General features: G+C 33.3%; 2 protein-coding genes and 1 long non-coding RNA gene across 3 annotated transcripts; 2 read left to right on the forward strand and 1 right to left on the reverse strand.

Moving 5' to 3' along the window:
* Positions 1-6,581: 6,581 nt before the first annotated feature.
* Positions 6,582-10,812, forward strand: LOC100260549 (leucine-rich repeat receptor protein kinase EMS1). Its single transcript, XM_002273942.4, has one exon. It carries the CDS (start codon positions 6,784-6,786, stop codon positions 10,687-10,689), a length of 3,906 nt encoding a protein of 1,301 aa, XP_002273978.2. The 5' UTR covers positions 6,582-6,783; the 3' UTR covers positions 10,690-10,812.
* A 7,798-nt stretch (positions 10,813-18,610) lies between these two features.
* Positions 18,611-20,208, reverse strand: LOC100243443 (heat stress transcription factor B-2a). The gene is made up of 2 exons (XM_002273878.4): positions 19,539-20,208; positions 18,611-19,453 (listed from the first exon to the last, which is right to left on the reverse strand). Exons 1-2 carry the CDS (start codon positions 19,773-19,775, stop codon positions 18,902-18,904), a joined length of 789 nt encoding a protein of 262 aa, XP_002273914.3. The 5' UTR covers positions 19,776-20,208; the 3' UTR covers positions 18,611-18,901.
* On the forward strand, positions 20,044-21,383 carry LOC132252693 (uncharacterized). Its single transcript, XR_009464461.1, has 2 exons — positions 20,044-20,137; positions 21,189-21,383. It is a non-coding gene; the product is annotated as an uncharacterized LOC132252693 (long non-coding RNA).
* Positions 21,384-25,851: the final 4,468 nt, after the last annotated feature.

Genomic DNA, 25,851 nt, shown 5'->3' on the forward strand with positions numbered 1-25,851 from the left:
TTCATCAATATTAGGGTCTTAATTTTTAAGGCCAATGTTAATTCATATAATGTCAGTCTAAGGTATACATAAATACAAACAAATACTAGGAACATCCACAAGGCTCTAGAATTTAGTTCCAAGAAGAACCCACCCAATAAACCATCCATGTAAAGCTCTAGACAATCAAACAAGAAGAAGTAGGGAACCATCATATCCTGACACACAATATTCCTAGTGAAGATTATCATCAGAACAAGTACTTAAAATTTTCAACTTCTTGGAGAATGTTTTTGTAGGAAACTTTAAATTGATAGGGAGTTTTTATAGAAAAAGAGACATACATTTCATTTAAAATAAATATAAGATTTTTCCCTTATTTGATTCCCCATGAAAAAGTATAAGCATTTAGGTAAGCTTTCTAAGAATATAGCAGAGTCATCACAAACAAGTTCAACATTGTAAACAAAAGATAACACTGCCCTCAAAATTATATCATTTTTTTTGCTTTATGAGCTTCAAGGGGCATAAAAATAATCATGGCCCATGACTACATATGATAATTTACAGAGATGAAGAAGCTTGTAAGAGAAGGTCTGTGAGCTTTGGTTGATGTTATTGATCTCAGTACTTGCACCAACAACACTTAACCTGTGGTTTTTTGGGGAACTGGTTAAATCAACTAATATGAACAACCAAAGAATTAAAAAGTGCAAACACAAGGGAAATATTAAGATTCAATTATGAAGGGAAACATCAGATTTTTCATATCTGTAAAATTTGGATTTCTAGATTTCCACAAATTGAGAAGCAAGCATGAAATCAGGCTTTGTTGAGTAAGTCCCAGATATATAAGTGAGTTCAACTCACACCTGATTCGAGCATATTTGCTAAATTTAAAGAATAACATTTCAAAGAAGATAGGTTTTTGGAGACATTAGAAGGTGGTTGGAGCGATGGCGATGATCATTGAGAGCGGTGGGAAGAGATTTGGTGGAGAGGAGTTTCGGTGAATAAGAGGATGTGTGAGCCCAATAAATTTTCCCATAATTTTTTCCTTCCTTTTCACGCATATTTTCCTCATTTATCTTTCAAGTAAAATGCTAGGAAAATATTTTAATATTTTCATTAGCATTTGCCTTCCCTTTTTTCTCATCATATTTTCCGTGTCATCCAAATTAAGGAAAATGATGTTCCAACATTTTTTTCCTCTTCCTAACATTTTATTGGAATTAAACATACCCTTCAGTTTTATTTGACAATTAATTTATAAAATAGGTTTCTGAAAAAAAAAAAATGAAAAAGTGCCCAAGTGGTTTGATCCAACCCAACCCAATAAATGAGGAAAATAAGGGGAGCGGTTTCTAAGAGTTTTAAAACTACTCAAAAATTTTCACTATTAAATAAATAAATAAATAAATCTTCAAAAGAACTCTCTCTCCCTGAAATATTAAGGGTCTTGTACAGTGAGAAAAGAATGATAAAAGAATGATTCTCATATTCGTAATTTCATTCATGACTTGAAGTGAGAAAATTGGTCAAAGAAACAATTAATTGAGATTCTTGGATATTTTAGAAGGTAACTGGAAGCATTATTTTTTTATCGTTTGATTTTGGATATTTGTTTTGAGTTCATGTCCTAATAAACGGATCGAAAACATGGAGAATACATTGGAAACATTGATGAGATATTCTGACATTTATCCTTATGGCTTTGATGGGTCTCCTCCCAAGTTTGAAAGGCGCAAAGGGCGGCCCTGTTTAGAATAAATTTGCTCCTACGATCTGACTCCAACCCACCCAATTGAAGGTTGTTAGGTCTGCACGGATTCCATTGGTGTTTTTTCCTTGTAAAGCCCAAACCCAATCCTATTCAGGCCTAGATCTGGGCCAGTGCTTATGACCCAGGGAACATTTCAATTGGGCCAGCCCATGCACTATAAGGCAAAGGCCCTTGGGACTTTGCCACAAAACCCTAAAATGGCAAACAATGCAACCAAACATAGTTATTAAAATTATTTAAACTCTTTTTATCTTTTATGGGTTCCTTTCCAAGGAAAAGAGAGAGAACCCAAATTACTATTCAAGCTAAATTTAACTTTTAGACCCCCCTAAAAATGCTTGTGATATACCTAAAGACAAGAATGTGAGGTTGAAAGATTTGATTTATTAGGGTTCTTAAAGGCACCAAGGCACTACCATCTCCTTTGGGCTTATGGACTAGACGTCGACACTTGGGCTATGAAATTACCAAAGTTAAAGCCTCGTTTGGGAGACTGTTTGAAGATTTAAAAAGATTGGGTGACAATAAAACATTAAAAACTCTTTCAAATGAAAGACATGATGATGATTTGACCCACCAGGCAAATGGATGCAACCAACGGTCAAAAACCAACCACAAATGGCCATAACCCACCGGATGTAGAGACGAGACGACACAAATCACCATCACATTAATAAACAAAGGAGTCTTCTTCACCTCACCTCAGCCATCTCATTTCAATCACTTTCACCATCACCATCACCCCTCATTAAACGCAGCGTTTTAAAGTAACCTTCTCCCCCTCATCAAATCAAAACATAACTCCAAATAAAAGCATGTAAATCACGAGAGCGACAGAGATGGAAGGGTGAAAGCGGAGAAGGAGTGCTGTAAATAAGGCTTTGCTTTTGTCACGCAAAGTCACTTCACAATCTTTCTCAATCTTCTTTCTTTCTTTCTTTCTTTCTTTTCTTTGCTAAAGCCTAAAGGCCGTAAATCTGTGGGCTGTGAAACAGTCTGAAACTGCCATTTACAATCTCAAAGCGTGCACGTCACAGTGACTCCATACCCAAAACCCAAAGCCAAAAACCCCGTTAAAACCCTAATTGGGTATCCCATTTCTCACTCACTTTCCTCTCTGGTTTCCTCTACTCTGCCTTCCTCTTCTGCTGCCTGCTTGCAATTTTCATGTCTACACTTTACATCCCCACTTTCTTTTTTTCTTTTTTTTTTGTTTTTATGTTTTTTTTTTCTTCTTGGACACTTTTGCCCCTCCATTTTCCTTTTGTTTACATGGTTTATCCTTCTTCTCTGGCAGTGTCAAATATTAATATTAATATTACCACAGTGAGACAGTCAGAAAAAACCTAAAAATAATGAAACAGGGGTATAATCGTCATTTTAATTACTTGGCCATGAAAATCACTTACGGAAGTCGGAAACCGCCAACTCTGATTCTCTGAGTCTTCTGTCCTCCAGTTTCTTCCCTTTATCACTGTTGCCAAACAGGCCCGGTCATCAGAACGTCAGAAAATGCCAATCTTTGAGATTCCCCACGCGCGTGCCTAAATATTATCCATCACGCGCCTGAATGCAATCCGTGGAGTACCCGTGCCCACGTGCTCCAGAGCGCGTGGAGTAAGAAATGCTTAGAGCAGTAAATGAAAAGTGACTATTCCCCATTTTCCCACGCTTTTCTCTCTGGACAAATTTGTTGGAATGAGTATAAAAGGCCAAAACTTTCCTTAATTAGCAAAAGAGGTCTGGCAGTAGCAGCTTTTTATTTATATGCTTCTAAATTTTTTGCATCTGTGCCCTTTGATTTTATTGTTTTTCCGCATGGCCCTTACATTTATATGCTTTTTTTTGTACCAAAAATACTATTTAAAGTATTAACTAATTATTTATAAAAACATATAAAAATAAAAATAGAGCTTTATATTATCTAATTTTAGATTTTAAAGGGGAAATTATTTTAAATATTATATGGTTGAATTACATTAATTAGTTTAGAGAATTAATCCAATCCAATATGCTATTGAGTTATAATAATCCATTTATATTTCTAATGAATTTTGAAATTTCTCTTTTAATAAATAATTAATCATTTTATATGATTCTAACTTTTTTCTTGTATATATAAATATAGAAATCATTACTATTAATATTTTTTTTTTAAAAAAAAAAATGTATTTGAATGACAAATTTGTTGGAATGAGTATAAAAGGCCAAAACTTTCCTTAATTAGCAAAAGAGGTCTGGCAGTAGCAGCTTTTTATTTATGCTTCTAAATTTTTTGCATCTGTGCCCTTTGATTTTATTGTTTTTCCGCATGGCCCTTACATTTATATGCTTTTTTTTGTACCAAAAATACTATTTGAAGTATTAACTAATTATTTATAAAAACATATAAAAATAAAAATAGAGCTTTATATTATCTAATTTTAGATTTTAAAGGGGAAATTATTTTAAACATTATATGGTTAAATAAAATTAATTAGTTTAGAGAATTAATTCAATCCAATATGCTATTGAGTTATAATAATCCATTTATATTTTGTCCCATGAATTTTGAAATTTCTCTTTTATTAAATAATTTATCCTTTTATATGATTCTAACTTTTCTTGTATATATAAATATGGAAATCATTACTGTTAATATTTTTAAAAATTAAAAAAAAAATGTATTTGAAGGAAAATTTGTTGGAACTCATATAAAAGGCCAAAACTTTCCTTAATTAGCAAAAGAGGTCTGGCAATAGCAGCTTTTTATTTATATGCTTCTAAATTTTTTGCATCTGTGCCCTTTGATTTTATTGTTTTTCCGCATGGCCCTTACATTTAAATGCTTTTTTTTTTGTACCAAAAATACTATTTAAAGTATTAACTAATTATTTATAAAAACATATAAAAATAAAAATAGAGCTTTATATTATCCAATTTTAGATTTTAAAGGGGAAATTATTTTAAACATTATATGGTTGAATTACATTAATTAGTTTAGAGAATTAATCCAATCCAATATGCTATTGAGTTATAATAATCCATTTATATTTTGTCTAATGAATTTTGAAATTTCTCGTTTAATAAATGATTTATCATTTTATATGATTCTAACTTTTCTTGTATATATAAATATAGAAATCATTACTATTAATATTTTTAAAAATTAAAAAAAAAAATGTATTTGAAGGAAAATGTAGAGAAAAGATTGGCCTAATTATGAAGATGAAAATGATAAGAACACTTTAAATCCAATTGCCTATACTGAATAACCCACAGTCATTCACTCGCAAAATTCCAAAATATAAAAATGGGGGGTGGAAGAGACAGGTCATGTTACTGAGAGGTCTCATCAGCCATGTACATGTACATGTGCATGTACAACAGTACAACATGATATCAGCCCTCTTCCTCTTTGGATGCAGCTGCCAATGCCATAAACTGGCCGACTATGGTAATGTTTTTGTTTTTTATGCTTCTACTTTTCATATTTCATAATTCCAATAACTACTCCTGAGTCCTGACTCAGTCCTCACCCCACTATATCACTTTCATCAGGGTCTGTCTCTCTGCCCCCATATTTGTTCCTTTCTCTTCTCTCTCTCTCTTTTTCTAATATCCCCAAAATATACTCTTCTTTCTGTCCACAACCCCCATACCACTAACTTATTTCGCCATATGTTCATTGTTTATTTATGGGTTCCACCATTGCACCCACAAATATAAAATCATCATTGTAGGGAGACAAATTTTATTTTATTTTTCCACTTATTAATTGCTTTTATGTCAATAATGAACTAATAATATATTGATATAACAATATAAATAATTTAATAAATAAAATAAAATAAAAATCATAATTATTATAATTAAAATTAATAATTATTATCATAATAAATAAGATAATTATCTTTAAAAAAAATCAAAGAATAATATCAAAATAAAATTCTCAAAATTATAAATAGAGGTTCCTCTTATTTAAAATGGTACTTCAAAAGAGCAAAAAAAAATTGAAGAGCTATTAAAAAAATTTCCCTCAAAAGAATTTAAAATTTTCTTCAAAAAAAGAAGACTTAAAGATATTTTTTGTATTTGAAAATTGTATGATCTATTATTTATTAAAGAAACCCATTTTGATTCAAAATTAAGCATTAAATTACTTAGAAGAGTGTTGTCGAGAATAAAAGGTACATCGAAGTTTGTTCCTTCAAATTATCAAATTTACAAATTCTATAACCAATTTTATTTATTTGAAGAAATTTGTGTGTACAATGGTCAATTATTACTCCATTGTTTAATTTTTGACATGAACACCCTTCACCATTTCATCCTTTTAAAAAGAACCCTTTCACCACAAATTAAGAACATATTCAAAGTGATTTTATTAGAGTTGGAAGTGTTTTATAATATGTGAAAATATTTTTCCCACGAACAAACACAGTGAAACACACTGCCAAAATATCCAAACAATCACTGTCATGTTTATTTTGACTGTTCACAAAAATCATAGTTCCATAAATCTTGGATAGACTTTAGAATGTTGAAGGTGGGCATGTGCATGTGTGACATTCAAGTTTTTAATTAGTTTTAGTTATATTTAATTTTTTATAGAAAATTAAATATAAAAAAGTTTTATTTAATTTTTTTTTAATATTTTTTAGGAATTAAATATAAATTATGTGACTGGAGTTTCAAATTCTACTTATTCCACTATTAATGGTACGAAAAGTAGGGAAGCATGTAATATTAATTTTCGATGTAAAGGAGCCTATGGTTTGTTTTGTAGTAGAGGAAGGTGGCAAACAGGCTCTTAGAGTCCAATTTCTCCAACCAACATGCATTAAAATGGCAGTCATAAAAGGGAAGATATTTGAACAGACTATCTTCCATAAAGAGGAAGCTCTCTCTTTCTTAACCCATTCTTCAATTTTCCTAGTGATCTAGAAAATCTATAATTTCCCATTTTCTTTCCCACTTTCTCTTCATCTTCCTAAAGCTTTCTTATTCCAATACACAGCCTTCACTCTCTCTCTGACTGTATGATGATGGCGTTTAAGCTTGTGTGCTTTCATCTCTTTGTGTTTCAGCTTCTTTTCTGTGTCTCCAACGCCATTGCTGACCAAAATGGAGAAGACCCAGAAGCCAAACTACTCATTTCTTTCAAAAATGCTCTTCAAAACCCTCAAATGCTCTCTTCATGGAACTCTACCGTTTCTCGCTGTCAATGGGAAGGTGTGCTTTGCCAGAACGGCCGAGTCACCTCACTCGTCCTCCCTACTCAATCCCTCGAGGGTGCTCTCTCTCCTTCTCTCTTTTCTCTTTCCAGCCTCATTGTCCTCGACCTCTCCGGCAACCTTTTCTCCGGTCATCTTTCGCCGGACATTGCCGGGCTGCGGCGGTTGAAGCACTTGTTACTGGGTGATAATGAACTATCGGGTGAGATTCCTCGTCAACTAGGTGAGTTGACTCAGCTGGTGACTCTGAAACTCGGTCCTAACTCGTTTATTGGGAAAATCCCTCCGGAGCTTGGAGACCTGACGTGGCTGCGGTCTCTCGACCTCTCTGGCAACTCCCTGACGGGAGACCTGCCGACTCAGATCGGAAACTTGACCCATCTCCGGTTACTTGACGTCGGCAACAACCTTCTCTCAGGTCCTCTCTCTCCAACTCTCTTCACAAATCTTCAGTCTTTAATCTCTCTTGACGTTTCAAACAACTCGTTTTCCGGAAATATTCCGCCGGAAATAGGTAACTTAAAGAGCCTGACTGATCTTTACATTGGTATCAACCACTTTTCCGGCCAGTTACCACCGGAAATCGGTAATCTTTCGAGTCTGCAGAACTTCTTTTCACCATCGTGTTCCATTAGAGGTCCATTGCCGGAGCAAATCTCTGAGCTGAAATCACTGAATAAACTTGATCTTTCCTATAACCCACTCAAGTGTTCGATCCCAAAATCTATTGGGAAGTTGCAGAACTTGACAATACTGAACTTTGTCTATGCCGAGCTCAATGGTTCGATTCCGGCGGAGCTCGGAAAGTGCCGGAATTTAAAGACATTGATGCTTTCTTTCAACTCCATCTCCGGGTCATTGCCGGAGGAGCTTTCAGAGCTCCCAATGCTGTCATTTTCTGCTGAAAAGAATCAGCTATCAGGGCCATTGCCTTCTTGGCTTGGAAAATGGAATGGGATTGATTCCCTTCTGCTTTCAAGTAATCGGTTTTCTGGGAGGATCCCACCTGAGATTGGGAATTGTTCTATGCTTAATCACGTTAGCTTGAGTAATAACTTGTTATCTGGTTCAATTCCGAAGGAGCTTTGTAACGCAGAGTCGCTAATGGAGATTGATTTGGATAGTAATTTTCTTTCTGGGGGTATAGATGATACGTTTTTGAAGTGTAAAAACCTGACCCAGTTGGTTTTGGTGAATAACCAGATTGTTGGCTCCATACCTGAGTACCTCTCAGAGCTTCCTTTGATGGTTCTTGACCTTGATTCGAACAATTTCACGGGTTCTATACCTGTGAGTCTGTGGAACTTGGTGAGTTTGATGGAGTTTTCAGCTGCAAATAATCTCCTGGAGGGTTCTCTCCCACCAGAGATTGGCAATGCGGTTGCGTTGGAGAGGCTTGTTCTTAGTAACAACCGGTTGAAGGGCACAATACCTAGGGAGATTGGAAATTTGACATCCCTGTCTGTTCTTAATTTGAATTTAAATCTGCTTGAAGGGATTATTCCAATGGAGCTTGGTGATTGCATTTCACTCACTACATTGGACCTTGGAAACAACCTTCTCAATGGGTCAATTCCTGATAGAATTGCGGATTTGGCACAGCTTCAGTGTCTGGTTCTTTCTCACAATGACTTATCTGGATCCATTCCTTCAAAACCATCTTCTTATTTTCGTCAGGTCAATATTCCTGATTCAAGCTTTGTTCAGCACCATGGAGTATATGATCTGTCCTATAATAGACTGTCTGGTTCAATACCTGAAGAGTTAGGGAGCTGTGTGGTGGTGGTGGATCTTCTACTCAGCAATAACTTTCTTTCAGGAGAGATTCCAATCTCTCTCTCCCGGCTAACCAACCTTACAACCTTGGATTTATCTGGGAATTTGCTGACTGGTTCCATTCCATTGAAATTGGGCTACTCTCTTAAGCTCCAAGGCTTGTATCTGGGGAATAACCAGCTCACTGGCACCATCCCAGAAAGCTTAGGACGATTGAGTAGTTTGGTAAAGCTGAATTTGACAGGTAATCAGCTGTCCGGTTCAATCCCATTCAGCTTTGGGAACTTGACTGGGCTCACCCACTTTGATTTAAGTTCCAATGAACTTGATGGTGAGCTCCCTTCGGCTCTTTCGAGCATGGTGAACCTTGTTGGGCTCTATGTGCAGCAGAACAGGCTTTCAGGTCAGGTCAGTAAGCTGTTTATGAATTCCATTGCATGGAGAATCGAAACATTAAACTTGAGTTGGAATTTCTTCAATGGAGGATTGCCAAGGTCTTTGGGCAATCTATCATACTTGACCAATTTGGATCTTCATCACAACATGTTTACTGGGGAGATTCCCACGGAGCTTGGGGACCTTATGCAGCTTGAGTATTTTGATGTTTCAGGTAATAGGCTTTGTGGGCAAATTCCAGAGAAGATATGCAGCCTTGTCAATCTGCTTTACCTGAATTTGGCCGAAAATAGATTGGAAGGCTCTATACCTAGAAGTGGTGTTTGCCAAAACCTATCCAAAGATTCACTGGCTGGTAACAAAGATTTGTGTGGAAGAAACCTTGGTTTAGAATGCCAATTCAAGACCTTTGGTAGAAAATCTTCATTGGTAAACACCTGGGTACTTGCAGGGATTGTTGTGGGATGTACTCTCATCACCCTAACTATTGCTTTTGGTCTTCGGAAATGGGTTATCAGAAACAGCAGGCAAAGCGATACAGAAGAGATTGAGGAAAGCAAATTAAACAGCTCTATAGATCAAAATCTCTACTTCTTAAGCAGCAGCAGATCAAAGGAGCCTCTTAGCATCAACGTGGCCATGTTCGAGCAGCCTCTGCTAAAACTGACTTTAGTCGATATCCTTGAAGCCACCAACAATTTCTGCAAGACAAACGTGATTGGAGATGGAGGCTTTGGAACTGTCTACAAAGCTGCTTTACCTAACGGAAAAATAGTTGCAGTCAAGAAGCTAAACCAAGCCAAGACACAGGGTCATCGAGAATTTCTGGCAGAAATGGAAACTCTAGGTAAGGTCAAGCACAGAAACCTTGTACCCCTGCTGGGGTACTGCTCTTTTGGTGAGGAGAAGTTTCTAGTATACGAGTATATGGTAAATGGGAGCTTGGATCTATGGCTGAGGAACCGCACTGGGGCTCTTGAAGCCTTGGACTGGACAAAACGCTTCAAAATTGCAATGGGGGCGGCTCGTGGGCTAGCATTTCTTCACCATGGCTTCATCCCCCACATCATTCACCGCGACATTAAAGCCAGCAACATCTTGCTGAACGAAGACTTTGAGGCGAAAGTTGCAGACTTTGGGCTGGCGAGGTTGATCAGTGCCTGTGAAACTCATGTGAGTACCGACATAGCTGGGACGTTCGGGTACATTCCACCAGAGTATGGCCTAAGCTGGAGGTCTACAACAAGGGGGGACGTCTACAGTTTTGGAGTGATTCTGCTGGAACTGGTTACTGGGAAGGAGCCAACAGGACCTGATTTCAAGGACTTTGAAGGAGGGAATCTAGTGGGGTGGGTGTTTGAGAAGATGAGGAAGGGTGAGGCTGCAGAAGTGCTGGATCCAACGGTTGTGAGGGCGGAATTGAAGCACATAATGCTTCAAATTCTGCAGATTGCTGCAATATGCCTATCTGAAAATCCAGCTAAAAGGCCTACCATGCTTCATGTGTTGAAGTTTCTGAAAGGGATCAAAGATGAGTGAATGTACAGTTAAGTGTTTTGTCTTTTTTTGTGCTTGTATGAAAAGATGGTGTGCTAATAACACTGTAAAGTAGCTAAGAAATTTGAATTTGGTAAACAGCTAGTGCAGTTTCATTCTCTGATCTTCCTAGTTCTTGCTGATTTACTTGGATTTGTTTTTTAGCCTTGTGGCAGTCATGGGCTGCCCTTTGAGATTGCCATGCAAGGCATGGGCTGGTGATGTATTCTATATGTTGTTGATGGGTATTGGGGCTTGTTTGTTTGAAGGTATTTTCTGAAATTTGTTTTTAGAAATTGTTTTAAGGTAGTTGTATTTAAGAAAAAAAAACTTGTTTTGATTAATAAATTTTAGTTTTTTTTAAAAAATAATTTTTATTTTGATTTTGTAAAGAAATTATAAATTCAATTTATATGAATATCAATTAAATTCAATTCAAGTCTTACTAGAATAAAAATAAAAATAAAAATAAATTTGTAGTTGTAAATGAATTTAAAATAAATATTTTCAATAAAATATGAATACTAATATTATAATAAAATTATAAATTGTATTGTTTATGGTGGATATTATAAAATATGGATATTAAGGCATAATTGATTTTTTTAAATATTTTAACAAGGAACTATTACAATAGGTTTATTAGAGGGAAAATGTTCAGCTACATAAGCTATACCCATAGAACTCTATGTCTGGAATTTTATATCTTTGGATGAGGGTATAAATAAAAGTAAGGTATAATAATGCAAACAAACTATATTAGAATAGAAATAAATGAGACATTGAGGCTTTGTTTGCTAACTGTTTTTTAAAACAGTTTTAAAAAATAGTTTTAAGAATAGTTTTTGAAAACTGTTTTTTGATGTTTTATAAAACAAAAGTTTGTTTGGGAAACTAAAATATTTTTAACATGTTTTTAATATTTTTATAAATAATTTTTATGTTCATAATTTTATTTTTAATTATTATATATATTTATATAATTATTTTTTAAAAATAACTCTTAAAAAATAAGTAAAAATAATTGAAAATAACTAAAAAAATATTAAATATAAATACTCTGTTTTTTATTTTCAAAAAACAAAAAAAAATCATGAACAGAAAATAAAAATAAAATTGATAATAAAAAAATAAAATATTGAAAACAGTTTTTGATAGTTAAATTTGTTTTTTAATTTTAAATTTTAAAAAATAAAAAAAAATATTTTTGAGAACAGTTGAAAGGGGCTGAAATAGTGGTGCATTTTAGATGTAGTACCAAAAAGGTACCAGCCACCGGGTCCAAAGAGGTGCCAGTGGATGCCTCAGCCAAAGAAAAAACATGTTCCAAGGAGATTAGGTATTTTTCTTTGTCATAAAATCAATGAAAATTTATTTGATAGTGACCATTGTTTCTTGTTTCTTTAATTTTCAACATTCAATTGTTAAAGCCAACCGTAATAAACAAGAATTCAGAGAGTCAAGCATTCGTTTCTTTGGAGTAGATAGAAAATTCTACAAGCCCTAGTTGAGAATTCTCCATGGTTAGTAGCTAATAATATCTCACCTAAAATGTAGTTGGCATTCAAATCTTTTTTGACCAATGTTTTGGACTAGAAATAGTTTCTAAGTGTACTCTCCTTATCACTCTTAATAGTTATTTCTTGCAATAATGCATTATTTGTTTTTTTTTTTTTGTTAAATTTTTATTACAAATAATTTGTTTCGAGGTTCCAACTATTTTATTTATTTTTAATTTATTACTTATTTTTTTAAAATAAAAAATAAAAATATTTAATTTTTTTAATGCTTAAAGTAACTTGGTTGGATTTTTTTACTTTTTAAACTACTTAATACTTTAACATTATTAAAATTTATTTAATTTTAAGTTTTATTTAAAATTAAAAAGAAAAAAAAAAACATTACCAAAAACTAAGAACAATTTTAGAGCATCCACTCAATCTCACATCAAACTATGAATTTAAGTCATGAATATGTAACATGAGTTGTAGATCATTGAGTTAAGTTATGAAGAAATCCAATCTAAAACCAATAAGAACAAAATATGAGACAATAAGATGATATCATTTGAATAGAAATGAAAATAGAATCAAAATAATAAAGAGTTACCGAATGTTATACTAAAAATAGGAAACATGAAAATAAACAGATTGAGGCGGATATTATAAAGGCTTGAACAGATGTGAGGATACTTGACGGATTTTTGATAAGAGTACGACAATTTAAAAAAATAATTCCTAAACTACCGTTGTAGAAAAAATAATTCAAAATCACTGTGGAAAAATTAATTCTAAATCTATTGTAATTTTTATCAAGTAAGAGAGATAACGTTATTACCTTTTAAAATCGTTTCTTTGAAAAATGATTTATATAATAATTGATTACAACAAATTTGTAAATAATAATTTAGTAAATCAATAACAAATTTGTTTTTTATAAACACATTTTTCACATAAAATTGATAATAATTTTTTTTAATTGCAAAGCAAAAGAAACAAAAAATATTAGATAAATATTATTTATCTTATAAAAAATCAATAGCAAAGTAAAGAAAAAAATTGAAGATTAAGAAGAAAATATTTTTTAAATCAATATCTAAATATTAAACATATGTAGACCCCCTTTAGTGGTGAGGACCCGGGGGGGTTTGTTTTTGTTGAATTTTCATTATCTTGTTGGAGGGGTAGGGGACCCCCAGCTGAGTTTGGATGTCGTCTGCATGAGACGTGCAGATGGAGAGGGGCAGAGACGCCAGCCGTGCTAGTGGTCAGAGATGCCAGCCTTGCTAGTGGTCAGAGAAGCCAAGCTGCTGACTGGTGAACAGGAATTGGAGGGTTGGCTTGCTGAAGAAGACACCAATAGGGGGGATTTCTGGGAGAGAGAGACGGCCCAGAGCATCCAGCTGAGGAAGATAGCTTCACGGTTTCAGCAGTTTCGTTGACATTGGAGGTGGATTTAAGGCGTTTGAAGCCGAACAAGGCTTTACGGGAGAAAGGTATTCTCGGGTATGAACACTCAGTATTTTTTTTCATTTTTTTCTTACTTTTTACTTTGTCTGCTTCAGGCTCATATCCGTTGCTTAAATGTGGGTATAATTGGCCATATGTTCATTGCTATTATCTCTTTAGATTGTTGTGCTCTGCCTAGATGAAACATGTTGCTCTTTCTGTAGTTTTTGTATAAATGCGGTTTGGCTTCATCTTAGCTGCCTGTGATATGCCCAGATTAATGTTTTTGTTCTTGTGCCCATCTAAGTTCCTTATTTACCCATAAGCTCATTGATGTCAACGCGGGATGAGACCTATTTTTGTGATTCTTGGGTTTGTGTGATGCCCTGTTTTTGGGATGTTCTATTGTTGTGGTTTCTTTGTCCCGGGCCCTCATTCAAATCTAGAGACCATATGGAAAGAAACCCAGGTCCGGTTATGAACTCCCGCATGAATATATGCCCTGAAGCTGAAGCGTGTTGTCAGAGAACAAAGTTCTTCTTCTCTTGATTTGATACCTTTAGTTGGGAAGCCATGGATGCATATGGCAGAAAAACCCAATGAGGAAATCGTGTTCAGTCTGGATTAAAAAGATATAAAATATAAAAAAAATGAATGAAGAGGAGAGATGCAAGCAAAGAAAACACGACATTTTTTTTTGTGGTTGGAGAATGAGGATGGCATTAATTCAGGTTTTGCTTATGGATCCAACTATTTTGTTATTTGATGGACTCACCGATCATCTTGATTTAGAAGCTAGTGACTGGTTGGAGGAGGCATTGATGAACCCGGACTGTATCTTAGTTGTGGTTTCCCACTCCCTGGATTTTCCGAATGGTGTTGGAGGTCCAGACGTGATCATATCCATTTTCTTGAACTCTCGGAAATGCAGGGTTTGGGGATGAGAAGTCATGCAAATAGGACACCTTGCTGCCTAGCACCACAAGAACCTCATCTCTGGTCTTCTGCCACTTCGCAAGCCATGAACCCCATGTACATGCGGTCACCATATATCAATACATGGCCAATCCCTTTTCTCATTCTCCAACTTCCCGTCAAGCTCTCCACACTTCAGTCACTGTTCACTCTTTGTTTGCTTACCACCTTTCAATTATTCCTCTCCATTAACCATTATACCCATTTATCTCTCTAACCATGCACCCTCCATGCATAGTCACTCCTCCATCCCTTCAACCTCTCTTTCATGCACAAGGTCATCATCCTACTACCCATTCCATTTATCTCATCCCATGTCTTCCATATCCATTCATTAACGTCCATATACCCATCACCACACACTCTCTCTCTCTCTACACCACGGGCCTCCCAAGCCCATCATCCATACTTCATTTTTCATCCCATACATATCCTCATTTAACTACACCCCCCTTAAACCCATTCCTCTCTCTAAGCCTTCATTTTTTTTCTCACCACCTTTTCTCTCTCATCACCACACCATGCACCCTTCATGACATTTCCCAAATACCAGCCAAACCCATTTCTCCCCACTCTTGCATGGCCATGCCATGCCCATTTCTCCCTTATATCCATACCACCAATCTCGTGCATACATCTTCCTATCACCTTCATACTCATATCTCATCACCCATGCCACCCATGTACAAGAATATAAACCCGTTTCCCGTTTCTCTCGCTACCCGCTTTCATTCTTCTCATTTCTCCATACCACCAACCCTCATGCATGCATAATCACACTCACCCCCCATACCCATCTTCCCTACAACTCATACCCATCCATCATGCCAACCATCTCTATACCCATCTTTTTTTTTACTCACCACCATTCTCATCCCCCCCATACCCATCTTCATACCCGTTTCTCTCTCTAAGTCATCTCCATGCATACCTATTAAACCCGTCTTCCATCCTCCCATCTTCACACCCACTACCACCGAGCCTTCATTTTCTCACTAACTCATTCATTTTATACTCCCTACCCGGTTATCTCTCTACACCACATACCCATTTTCCAAATACCCATCAACCCACCTTTGCATGGCCACCTTTCTTGGCCCACTTCCAAAGCCCACCACATACCCATTTTCCAAATACCCATCAACCCTATTTCCTCCACCTTTGCATGGCCACCTTGCTTGGCCCACTTCCAAAGCCCACCAATTTTAAAAATTGTTTTTTTTGAAAATCTAGTTTTTAAGTAATTCAACTCTCTAATATTTCATCTTTAGTTTCTTTTTAGGTCTTCCCGTATTTACATATTTAATAATTATTATTTTTGCGATTATTCTTATTCTATTTATTCATTCATTTATTTTAAAATTCCACCGTCAAACAATTCCAACTTTCCAACTTTCAAATTTAATCTCCAATTTAAAAAAATTCCACTATTCACGTTCATTTATTTAATTATTATTTTCGTCATTATTATTATTATCCCATTTATTTATTTATTTTAAAAAATTCTATCTTTAAACAAATTTTTTTCAAACTTCTGATTTCCGCATTAAATTCCTAATCCCAAAATTTCCTATATTCACATTAATTTATTTAATCACTAATATTTCATTCATTTATTTCAAAATTCCATTTTAAATCAATTCTTTAAAACTTTTGATTTTCGAATTAAATTCCTAATCCCGAAAAATTCTCACATTCACATTAATTTATCACTAATAGTTTATTTATTCATTCTAAAATTCTATTTTAAACATTTCTTTAAAATTTCCGACTTCCGAATCTAATTTCCAATACGAAGAAATTCCAAAAATTCCGTTCATTCGTTTAATCATCACTTTCGTCATTATTATTATTCTATTTATTTTATTTCAAAAATTCATTCTTTAAACAATTCCAATTTTTCGACCTTCAAATCTAATTTCCAATCTCAAAAATTCCAGCATTCCCATTCATTTATTTAATCATTATTTTCGTCCTTATTATTATTATTCCATTTATTTATTTCAAAATTCCATTTTTAAACATTTTTTTGAATCCCAATTTCCGAACTTAATTTTCGATTTCTAATTTCTTTCAAGTTTGACATCCTAAAATTCCAACTCTTAAATTTAATTCCCAATACTCCAATTTTCAAATAAATTTCAAAAATCCAATTTTCTCTCTAACAGTTTTAATTCTCTTCGGGTTTCAAATAATCTTTGGTTTCTCTTGATTTTATATAAGCACGAATGCTATTTTCATAATTCCAGAATAATGGAATTTGTGGGACTAATTCGTGCAAAATAGAATGGGCTTTGGTGGGGGCCCCACATATGAGATTTCATGATTGATTGACTGATTGATCGATTCATTTGCCATGTGTGATCGATTTACTATGTTCCTTGATATACATATAGTCATTTTGCGTTTATTCACTAACCTCATTCCATGATAGCGCATTGTTGTTTGCTGCCCAGGTACGCATTCACTCATTCTGATCATTCACTATACATATTCTGATTCTCATATATGCATGATTGATGTGAGTATCCATTGACTTTCTTATTCGATTGTCATGTCAGTTTCACTTTATTAGTAGAGACCCGAATTTAGGGACTTAAAGGGGTGCTACGGTCCGTACCGTACCTTCCCGATAAGTAACCTGACCCCCGAACCCGATCCGGTTTTTCGCAGACCGCCTTTTCTAAAATAAGGAGTCACACTTAGGGTTTTTCTTTCTTATTTTGTTTACCCTTTTAAAAAATAAAACAAAAATAAGTGGCGACTCCAAGTCATTTTTCTTAATCAAATAAAAATCAAATTTTCAAATAAAAATCGAGCTCACCATCGAGTGGGAAACGCATGAGCCAAAATGCGGGGTCCACACATAATTTATATTTTTATATACATTATTTTTGATAAATATTTCAATAATCATAATTTTTTAATATATTAAATTTAGTAAATAAAATTAATTAATTTTATAATATATATTCATAATAATTATATTATTAAAAAATATATCATTAATTACAAAACTTATAAGGAATAAAAAATGAACTTTTTTTAGGAGGAAATAGTCTTCTGAAGAGACAATTTGGCTCAATTTTTTTTTTCTTTTTTAGAAAATCGTTTCTTCTCGAGATACAATTTCTCCCAAATTATTATTTTTAAAATTTTTTTAAAGAAAATTATATGTCCAAGAGATGATATCTCTTTTTTCTCTTTTTTATATATATATATATTAAAGAAATCGTCCCTTTCGAGGACTTTAGTATGTAAATTTAAAAAAAAAAAAATTTTAGAAATCATATATTCAAAAGACCATTGGTTTAAAAGAAAATAATATTCTTTTTTTCATCTGATAAAAATTATAATAGATTTGAAATTGTTATTTTTTATCACTAAACTACTATAGTTTAGGACTATTGAGAATGAAGTCAATATAGGCTGCCCTCTCTGACTAAGACAAAAAACAGAGCTCCTACAGATTAAAAACCCAAGGACAAAAGGCAATGAAATATCATAGAGACAAGTCAAAAGACGAGGCAGTAACCTAGAAAACAGACAATGACTAGCTTATCATAAAGAAATTAGCCACCTACCATGTGTTCCAAGTGGAACCCATGGCCTCGCTCCTTGCATGTGGGCTCTCAGTAAAATTTCAGGATCCACGCCTGCACCAGATATCCGTAGGGATTCCTTCTCCATAAATTATTTTCTACTTTCCATCCTCATGCAATCATGCTCTTATGCCTGCCCACCTGCCTCCCCCCCCTCCCTTCTTATTTCTATGGATTTAACAATTTTGAGAAACAAATCCCCATATTCCATAAAAAGAGCAAAAAGAAAGACTTTAATATTAATAAAGTGCGTTTCAAAGTAGGTAATCTATACTTGCACGTCTAAGACCCTCTATAATAACTTATATTTTCTCAACAAACCATCTCCCAACCATTATATTTATTCGCTTTTAATGCTCTACCTCGTAGTGTAAATAGAAAGTATTGTGTTTTGTCTGGTTTTAACTTGTAACTGGGAAAGGGTTTGTGAGTTGTAAATATGAAAATCCAAAGACAATTCTAGAATCTAAACAGAGGTTTCAGGTTATGAAGTTAAAAAAAAAAAAAAAAAAACCAAAAATCCTAATTTCCATTTTTTTTCCCTAACGGAATATGCCCTAAAAGGTTTCGCGAACCACGTGATTCATTTCGCACGTGCCTCTCCTTGTACGGGCACTAAAAACAGCTGGCTGATCATCTACATCACGCGTCTCTACAACTACCGGATTGTGCAGACAATAATCTGCCGGCTCAGATTTCACCTCCGACCAAGGCCGTTGGAGTTCCTGTACCGGATCCGGGTCTGCCACCAAACCCACCCTCTCCTTCCCTCGCACGCTTCGCCCCAATGGCAACACCGAACAATCGAGGAGTCATTTCTTCCTCTATCATCATCTCGCTGGAGAACTGCTTCTCCGGGAACCGATTCAGAGGTTTGTCCGTTTGCGAAACATTTCCGAAAATATTGTTAGTATAGTTTGACGATATCAGAGCGAAGATGTTGTTGCAAAGAGTCTTCATCCGGTTAAGTTCTCGATTAAGCTCCACGTTCTCTTTCCTTAATCTTTCATTTTCATCTATCAGTCCGGCAGTATTACTGGTGGCATGTGGTGTGGTCGTGGTCGCCGGGGGCGAGTTCGACGAGATCAATCGTTCGTCAGCACAATTTGACGACGATACCGGCGAGATCGGGGCCGTCGAAGAGATTCTCCGCCGTTGTATGTCGCATAAAAGGCGTTTTTCGCCTCGGCGAAAGCAGTCGTTGGAGAATTCCCATCGATCAGGTACGACCTTTCGAAATCCCTAGAGATTCGAAACAAACAATTGAAAAACGCGGAATCCACAGCGAATGGAAACCGTGGAAATAGGTTAGGAGAAATGGACTCACGTAGGTGTTAAGTTGTCGAACGAAGCTGGAGAAATTGTTGTGCTTGAAGTACTTAGGAAGCAAATCTCTGGCCAACACGGCAGTGTTCCACACGACGAAAGCAGATCCGTCTTCATTCCACGAAATCACATCGTCCACTGTCCGATCCTCAACCAGCTGATAGGTTTTCGTCAGAAACGGCGTCGGAAGAGATTTCTGTGACTCGCCGCCGCTCTGCTCCACCGGTGGCCTAGACATCACCGGAGTTTCCAATAAACCGGAAACCAAAAGAATAAGGAAAAAGAGATATACTTTTCTGGAAATGGAAGATGATGGATTTGGAGAAACAAAGAGAAAAGAAGACGGTCACAGATATTGAATGAGTGGAGAGAGAAAAGGGAATAGGGGCTGTGGATTTGAAGGGAATTCTAGAAGATTCAGGAGAGAGGGAGAAAAGACGAGAAAGTGAGGGAGAATGAAAGGATAAAAGAAAGTAAAGAAGCAACAGGAAGTCACGTTACGTCTTTTTCCAGAAACTTCCCTGGTCGTTTCTCCATTTATGGTGCGGACACTCCTGAATAAAGTCAAATCCCTAACAGTAAAAATTGCTTCTATTTATGGTAAACTTCTTCTCCTTTACTCCATTTTCAATTACTACTTTTTTTTTTTTTCCTCCTTCTAATAATATATATTACCTTTTACTATTTCAATACCAGTCAAAACAACTTTTCTATTTATTCCCTTCTAATCTTGTAATTTTTAAATTATTCAGGTAAAATAAAAAGAGAAAATGGTAAGAGAGATGCATAATAAAAAAATTAAAACAAAACAATATCATTGATTCACTGTCACTAACACTTTTTATTCTATTTATTCTTACATGCATAAAACCGTCATATATGGGAGAATTTTAGAGAATAATATACAACAAAAATTGGAACAAGTAATGTTTTTCATTTTTTAAACCAAGAGATTAACTTTCTATCGTTCTAAATGTGCATTTCTAAGAACTTGATATTGATTTGGATTGATATTCCATCTTTTTATTTTGACGTGTATTGTGATTTTCAACACTTCCCATCCCTCTTAAATTGACATCTATCTAACTTGAAAATCAATAATGAAATGGTGTAATGATTAGGAGATGTTGTGAAGTTGCTAGCAATTACTTAGTGGAAGAAAGATACATGGTTTGAATAAATCACTATTGAATCCTTTTAGGTATGAGATGACAATTGATATTGATGTGTTTAGTGTGCTTACGGAAAATAGGATTGGTAGTGATAGAGAGAGTTGCTTTGTTGCCATTGAAAAATGTTGTATGCTTTATGTTGGAGACACCAAGATTCACAAGCAAAAAATTTAACCAATTGATTTCACAAGTAGTGACCATCCCTCGGTATTTAGCTTCAATCAAGGAACATGAAATAGTAGATTGCTTTCTTGAAATGCAAGAAATTGGTGAATCCCTAGGAAAAAAAAATACAATATCTTGTGATGGAACAACATAAATTTGGATAACCAACCCAATTGAATTATTGTAGTGCTAGACGAAAGAGAGAAGAATTCCTTGCCCAAAACAATCTTTGAGATGATGAAACATGAATTGTTATAGTAGGGTGAGGTTGTCATGGTTTATTTGACAATTGTGTTATCACTTGAACACTATAGGAGATGTTTGGCCGAGAAGTTGTCAATTATCCATTCCAAGATGATGTTCCACAAGGCAAAGGCAGGCTTGGAAGCATCCAAAGCAAGAAGGCCAACCAAAAGTTATCATATGTTTTTCTTTTTTGAACTTTTCTAAAATCAAACACAACATAAATAGAAATTGATTATAATAAAAATTTACTCTTATATTTATTATACCCACTAGTGGAAAGACAAGAAACTAAAATAAAAGAAGGGTAATAGAAGAAATAAAGAGAAAAAAAGAAGTAAGATTAGGGTAAGAATTATTTTTCCCTTTCTTACAAATATTTCTTAATATTGCAAATAGATTTATTTGAGGTGTTCATTGATGTGGATTCTTTAGATAGTTTAAGTACACTTAGAAGTAATTATTGGTATTAGGTGATTGAATTTTATATTTGGGAATTAAAATACTTTTATCAAAGATAAAGGATGATTTTGATATTTTTTAAAAATAATTAAATAAAAACATACTTTTCGCATTGCTGGTATAAAAACCAAATTTAGATGGAGTTGATTTAAAAGTTTTACTCAAATATTTTAAAAAATTACGTTTAACGATTGTTTTAAAAGTGTTTTCTCTCCTAAATAACAATAAAAGAGTGCGTCTAATAGTAATTTTAGAAAATGTTTTTAATTTTCCTAATACTTAAAATTTTTTGTCTTTTAAGAATTAAAGGTGTTATAAACACTTTCTAAAATAATTTCCAAATATACAGTTGGTTAGATAATGATTTTAGGAATCACTTCTAACTTAAAAAGTGTTTTTGAAAAAAAAAATTAGGTATTTGATAAAATTAGAGAAACACTTTTAAAAATTCAAAAGATCACTTGTAGTTTTGAAAAATTACTTATAATGTTTTTTGGATAAACATTTGATAAGTGATTCTGTTAAAAATATTTTCAGAGATCATAATTCGATTTGTTTGACAGTAATTTTAGGAAATGTTTTTAACTTTTTTAATATTTGAAAGATAAAATATTTTCATGTTAGAAATACTAAAAACACTTCTTAGAATCACTACCGAACACACTATTCCATTAAAAATACTTTAAGTAGAATTACTATCAAATGTACTTTAAAAGTCCGTTTAGTAATGATTATAGGAAGAGTTATTAAGCCTAAAAAGTGTTTTAAAAAAAATCAAGTGTTTAATAAAATTTAGGAAACACTTTTAAAATTTTGAAAAATTACTTGCACTATTGAAAAATATCTTGTAATGTTTTATAAAGAAACACTTGATAAACAATTCTTTTAAAATCATTTTCACTAAAAATAGTTCAAGTAAAAACACTATCAAACACACTCTAAGAGTGTGTTTGACAGTTTTTCTACTCAAAATGTTGTTCATGATTTTTTTTTTAAGGAAAATTACATATTAAGTGTTTTCTTAGAAAATACTATAAATAATTTTTCAACATTAAAAATGATTTTTTAAAATTTTAAAAATATTTCCTAAATTTTGTCAAATACCTAATTTTTTTTTTCAAAAACATATTTTAGGCTAAAAGTGTTTCTTAGAATCAATGACAAACGAACTCTAAGTACTTCTTTATGAAGTATTATAAATGATTATTATTATTATTTTTTTAACTTTTAAAAATGTTTTTGAAATTTTATCAAACCCCTTATTTTTCATCAAAAACGTTTTAATACTAAAATTATTTTCTAAAAACACTGCCAAATAGACTCTAAATAGGTAACAAAAGATTTTTATTAATTACTAAATTTTGAAGTTAATCTAAATAGCAAATATATGGTATACACCTAAAAGAGCCAAATGATAACAATCAAACTAATAGCAAATAAAATAAAAGAAAAAATAGTAAGAGAAATGCATGATAAAAAGGTTAAAACAAAATAGAATTGATTCACTATCACACTTTGTACATATATTATATTTATATTTATATTTCTATACATAAAACCATAATATTCATAAGAATTCTAGAGAATAATATACAACAAAAATGGGAATAGGTAATGTTTTTTGTTTTTTGTTTTAAAACTTTTCATCTTTCTAAATGCCTATTCCTAAGAGTTTGATATTGATTTTGATTGATATTCCATCTTTTCATTTTGATTTTGATTATGATTTTAAGAAATACATGATAAAAAGGTTACAACAAAATAGTATTGATTCATTATCACACTTTGTACATGTATTCTATTTATCTTTATATATATATATATATATAATATTATAGAGAATTCTAGAGAATAATATATATATAAAAATAACAATAAGTAATGTTTTTTTTTTGTTTTTTTTAAACCAAGGAATTGACTTTCCGTCTTTTTAAACGTGCATTCCTAAGAGTTCGATACTGATTTGGATTGATATTTCATCTTTTCATTTTGATGTTGACTGTGATTTTCAATACTCCCTCGTGCCTCTTAAATTGACATGTATCTAAGTTGAAAAATCAATGATAAAATGGTGTAATGATTAAAAAATATCGTGAAGTTGTTAGCTAATTACTTAGTGCAAGAAAGTTAAACGGTTTAAATAAGTCCCTATCAAATCTTTTTAAGAAGGAGATGACAATTGATATTGATGTGTTTGGGGTGCGTATGAAAAATAGTATTAGTAGCGATATGGAGAGCTACTTTATTTTCATTCAAAAAAAAAAAAAAAAGTCGTATGCTTCATATTAGAGACACCAAGATGAGTAAGCAAAAAATTTAACCAATCGATTTCACAAGCGTGACCATTATTTGATATTTGGTTTAAGTCATAGAATATGAAATAGTAAATTGCTTCCTTGATTTGCATGAAATTGGTGAATCCCCAAGAAAAACACAATATCTTGTAATGTAACAACATGAATTTGGATAACCAACCCAATTAGATCATTTTAAGCATTTTACTCTATTGGTAGATGAAGAGAGAAGAATTCCTTGCCCAAGACAACCTATGAAATAATGAAACACGATTTACTCTAGTTAAGTGAGGTTGTTATGGCTTATTTGACAATTAGGTTATCAATTAGCCGAATAGTTGTGAGATAGAATAATTTGCCAATTATTTTCCAAGATGATGTTCCATAAGGGTAAAGAAAGGCTTGGAAGCATCCAAAGCAAAAAGGCCAAATTCTTCGACAATTTAGCACGAAAAAATGCTTCGTGGCATGGATTGCATCAATATTATTAGCTTCAACAATAATGTCATCAACATATACAAGAATTGCAATGAAGGATCCTTTGTAATCTTAGTAAATAATGAATAACAAGCCTTTTATTACTTGTAAGTTGTAACCAATATCTAGTCATTTTGATGATGATTTAGCAAATCATTGACTAGAAGCTTACTTAGAGAAGCCAAGAGGCAGCAGCATATAAACTTCTTCATCAAGGTTCCCATGGAGAAAAGCATTACTCATGTCTTGGTGGGGATGCCAATTTTTAATGACCGCAAGAGCAAGTAAGCAACACATTGATACAAGTTTGACAAAAGGTGCAAAGTCTCTTGCTAGCCTAAATCCTCCTACAAATCTTAATACTTCCCATCAGGTTTATATTTCACCAAGTAAACCTTTTTGCATGCAATTACCTCTTTTTCCATTTTTAGATTCTAGAATTGGACAAATTTTAGCCAAAAATGATGTTCCAAGGTTTAAAATGTCGGATATTTTGTCGAATTTTCGACTATTTTATCTCTGTGTCACGGATCTTTTAGGTTATGTTTGATTCCCAGAAAGTATAAAAAAAAATGCAAAAGAAAATGATTTTCTCATGTTTGGTTTCACTATAAAATTTTAAAAAATAAATTAAATATAATTAAAATTAGTTAGAAATTTATACATTTTAAAATTATTTAATCTTTATATAATAGAAGAAATTAAGTGAAACGAGTTTGAAGAAATATATAAAGATATTTTTTAAAATTTTAAATCTATTTTTTATTTTTTTTCATTTTTTCTTTCCTTCCACTTTTCCTCTTTATTTTCTTTCCCTCACATTTTCCCTCAAATTTTTTCGGGATATGTTTGATTCCCGAAAAATACTAAGACAAGAAAAAAAATGTAAAGGAAAATGATTTTTTCATATTTGGTTGTCCTATGAAAAATATCAAAGAAAATCAAATATAATTAAAACTAATTAAAAACTTACATATTTTTAAATTATTTAATCTTTATATTAATGAGTTTAAATAAATAAAATGAGTTTGAAGTAACAAAAAAAATAATTTATCAATTTTTAATCTATTTTTTTATTTTCCTTCACTTTTTCGTTCCTTCTACTTTTTCTTTTTATTTTCTTTCCCTTACATTTTCTTTCAAATTTTCTAGGAACCAAACATATATAAAGTTTGATTTTCAAAATTTTGGATTAGGGCCTTGGCTGTATAGCCCAAGTGCGCTCCCAGTACACTTTCCTTTTAAAGCCCGACCCAACTCGCTATACCCCACCCAAAGTGTGGTTGCAGGGCTAAATATTGGTTTTAAGTGTTGTGCTTGTGCACCGATGTGGGATTGAATTTCTAAGGGTGAAATGAAAAATAACTTGGTTTTTATAGAGGGATAGGATTAAACCAAGATCTCATGTGTAAAAGGGAAGGGTTGTACCACCAGGCCAATTGTAACAAATTGGACACACTCTATACATATATATTCAAATTATGAAATGTATATATCCTAT

The sequence above is a fragment of the Vitis vinifera genome, chromosome 16, assembly GCF_030704535.1.
Source record: "Vitis vinifera cultivar Pinot Noir 40024 chromosome 16, ASM3070453v1".
Classification (NCBI taxonomy): Eukaryota; Viridiplantae; Streptophyta; class Magnoliopsida; order Vitales; family Vitaceae; genus Vitis; species Vitis vinifera.

Coding starts and splice junctions, on each gene's coding strand:
- LOC100243443 (XM_002273878.4), bottom strand. CDS start 19,775: ATGTCTAGGCCACCGGTGGAGCAGAGCGGCGGCGAGTCACAGAAATCT. Junction 19,454..19,538: donor TTCGACAACTTAACACCTAC/GTGAGTCCATTT, acceptor TCGAATCTCTAG/GGATTTCGAAAGGTCGTACC.
- LOC100260549 (XM_002273942.4), top strand. CDS start 6,784: ATGATGATGGCGTTTAAGCTTGTGTGCTTTCATCTCTTTGTGTTTCAG.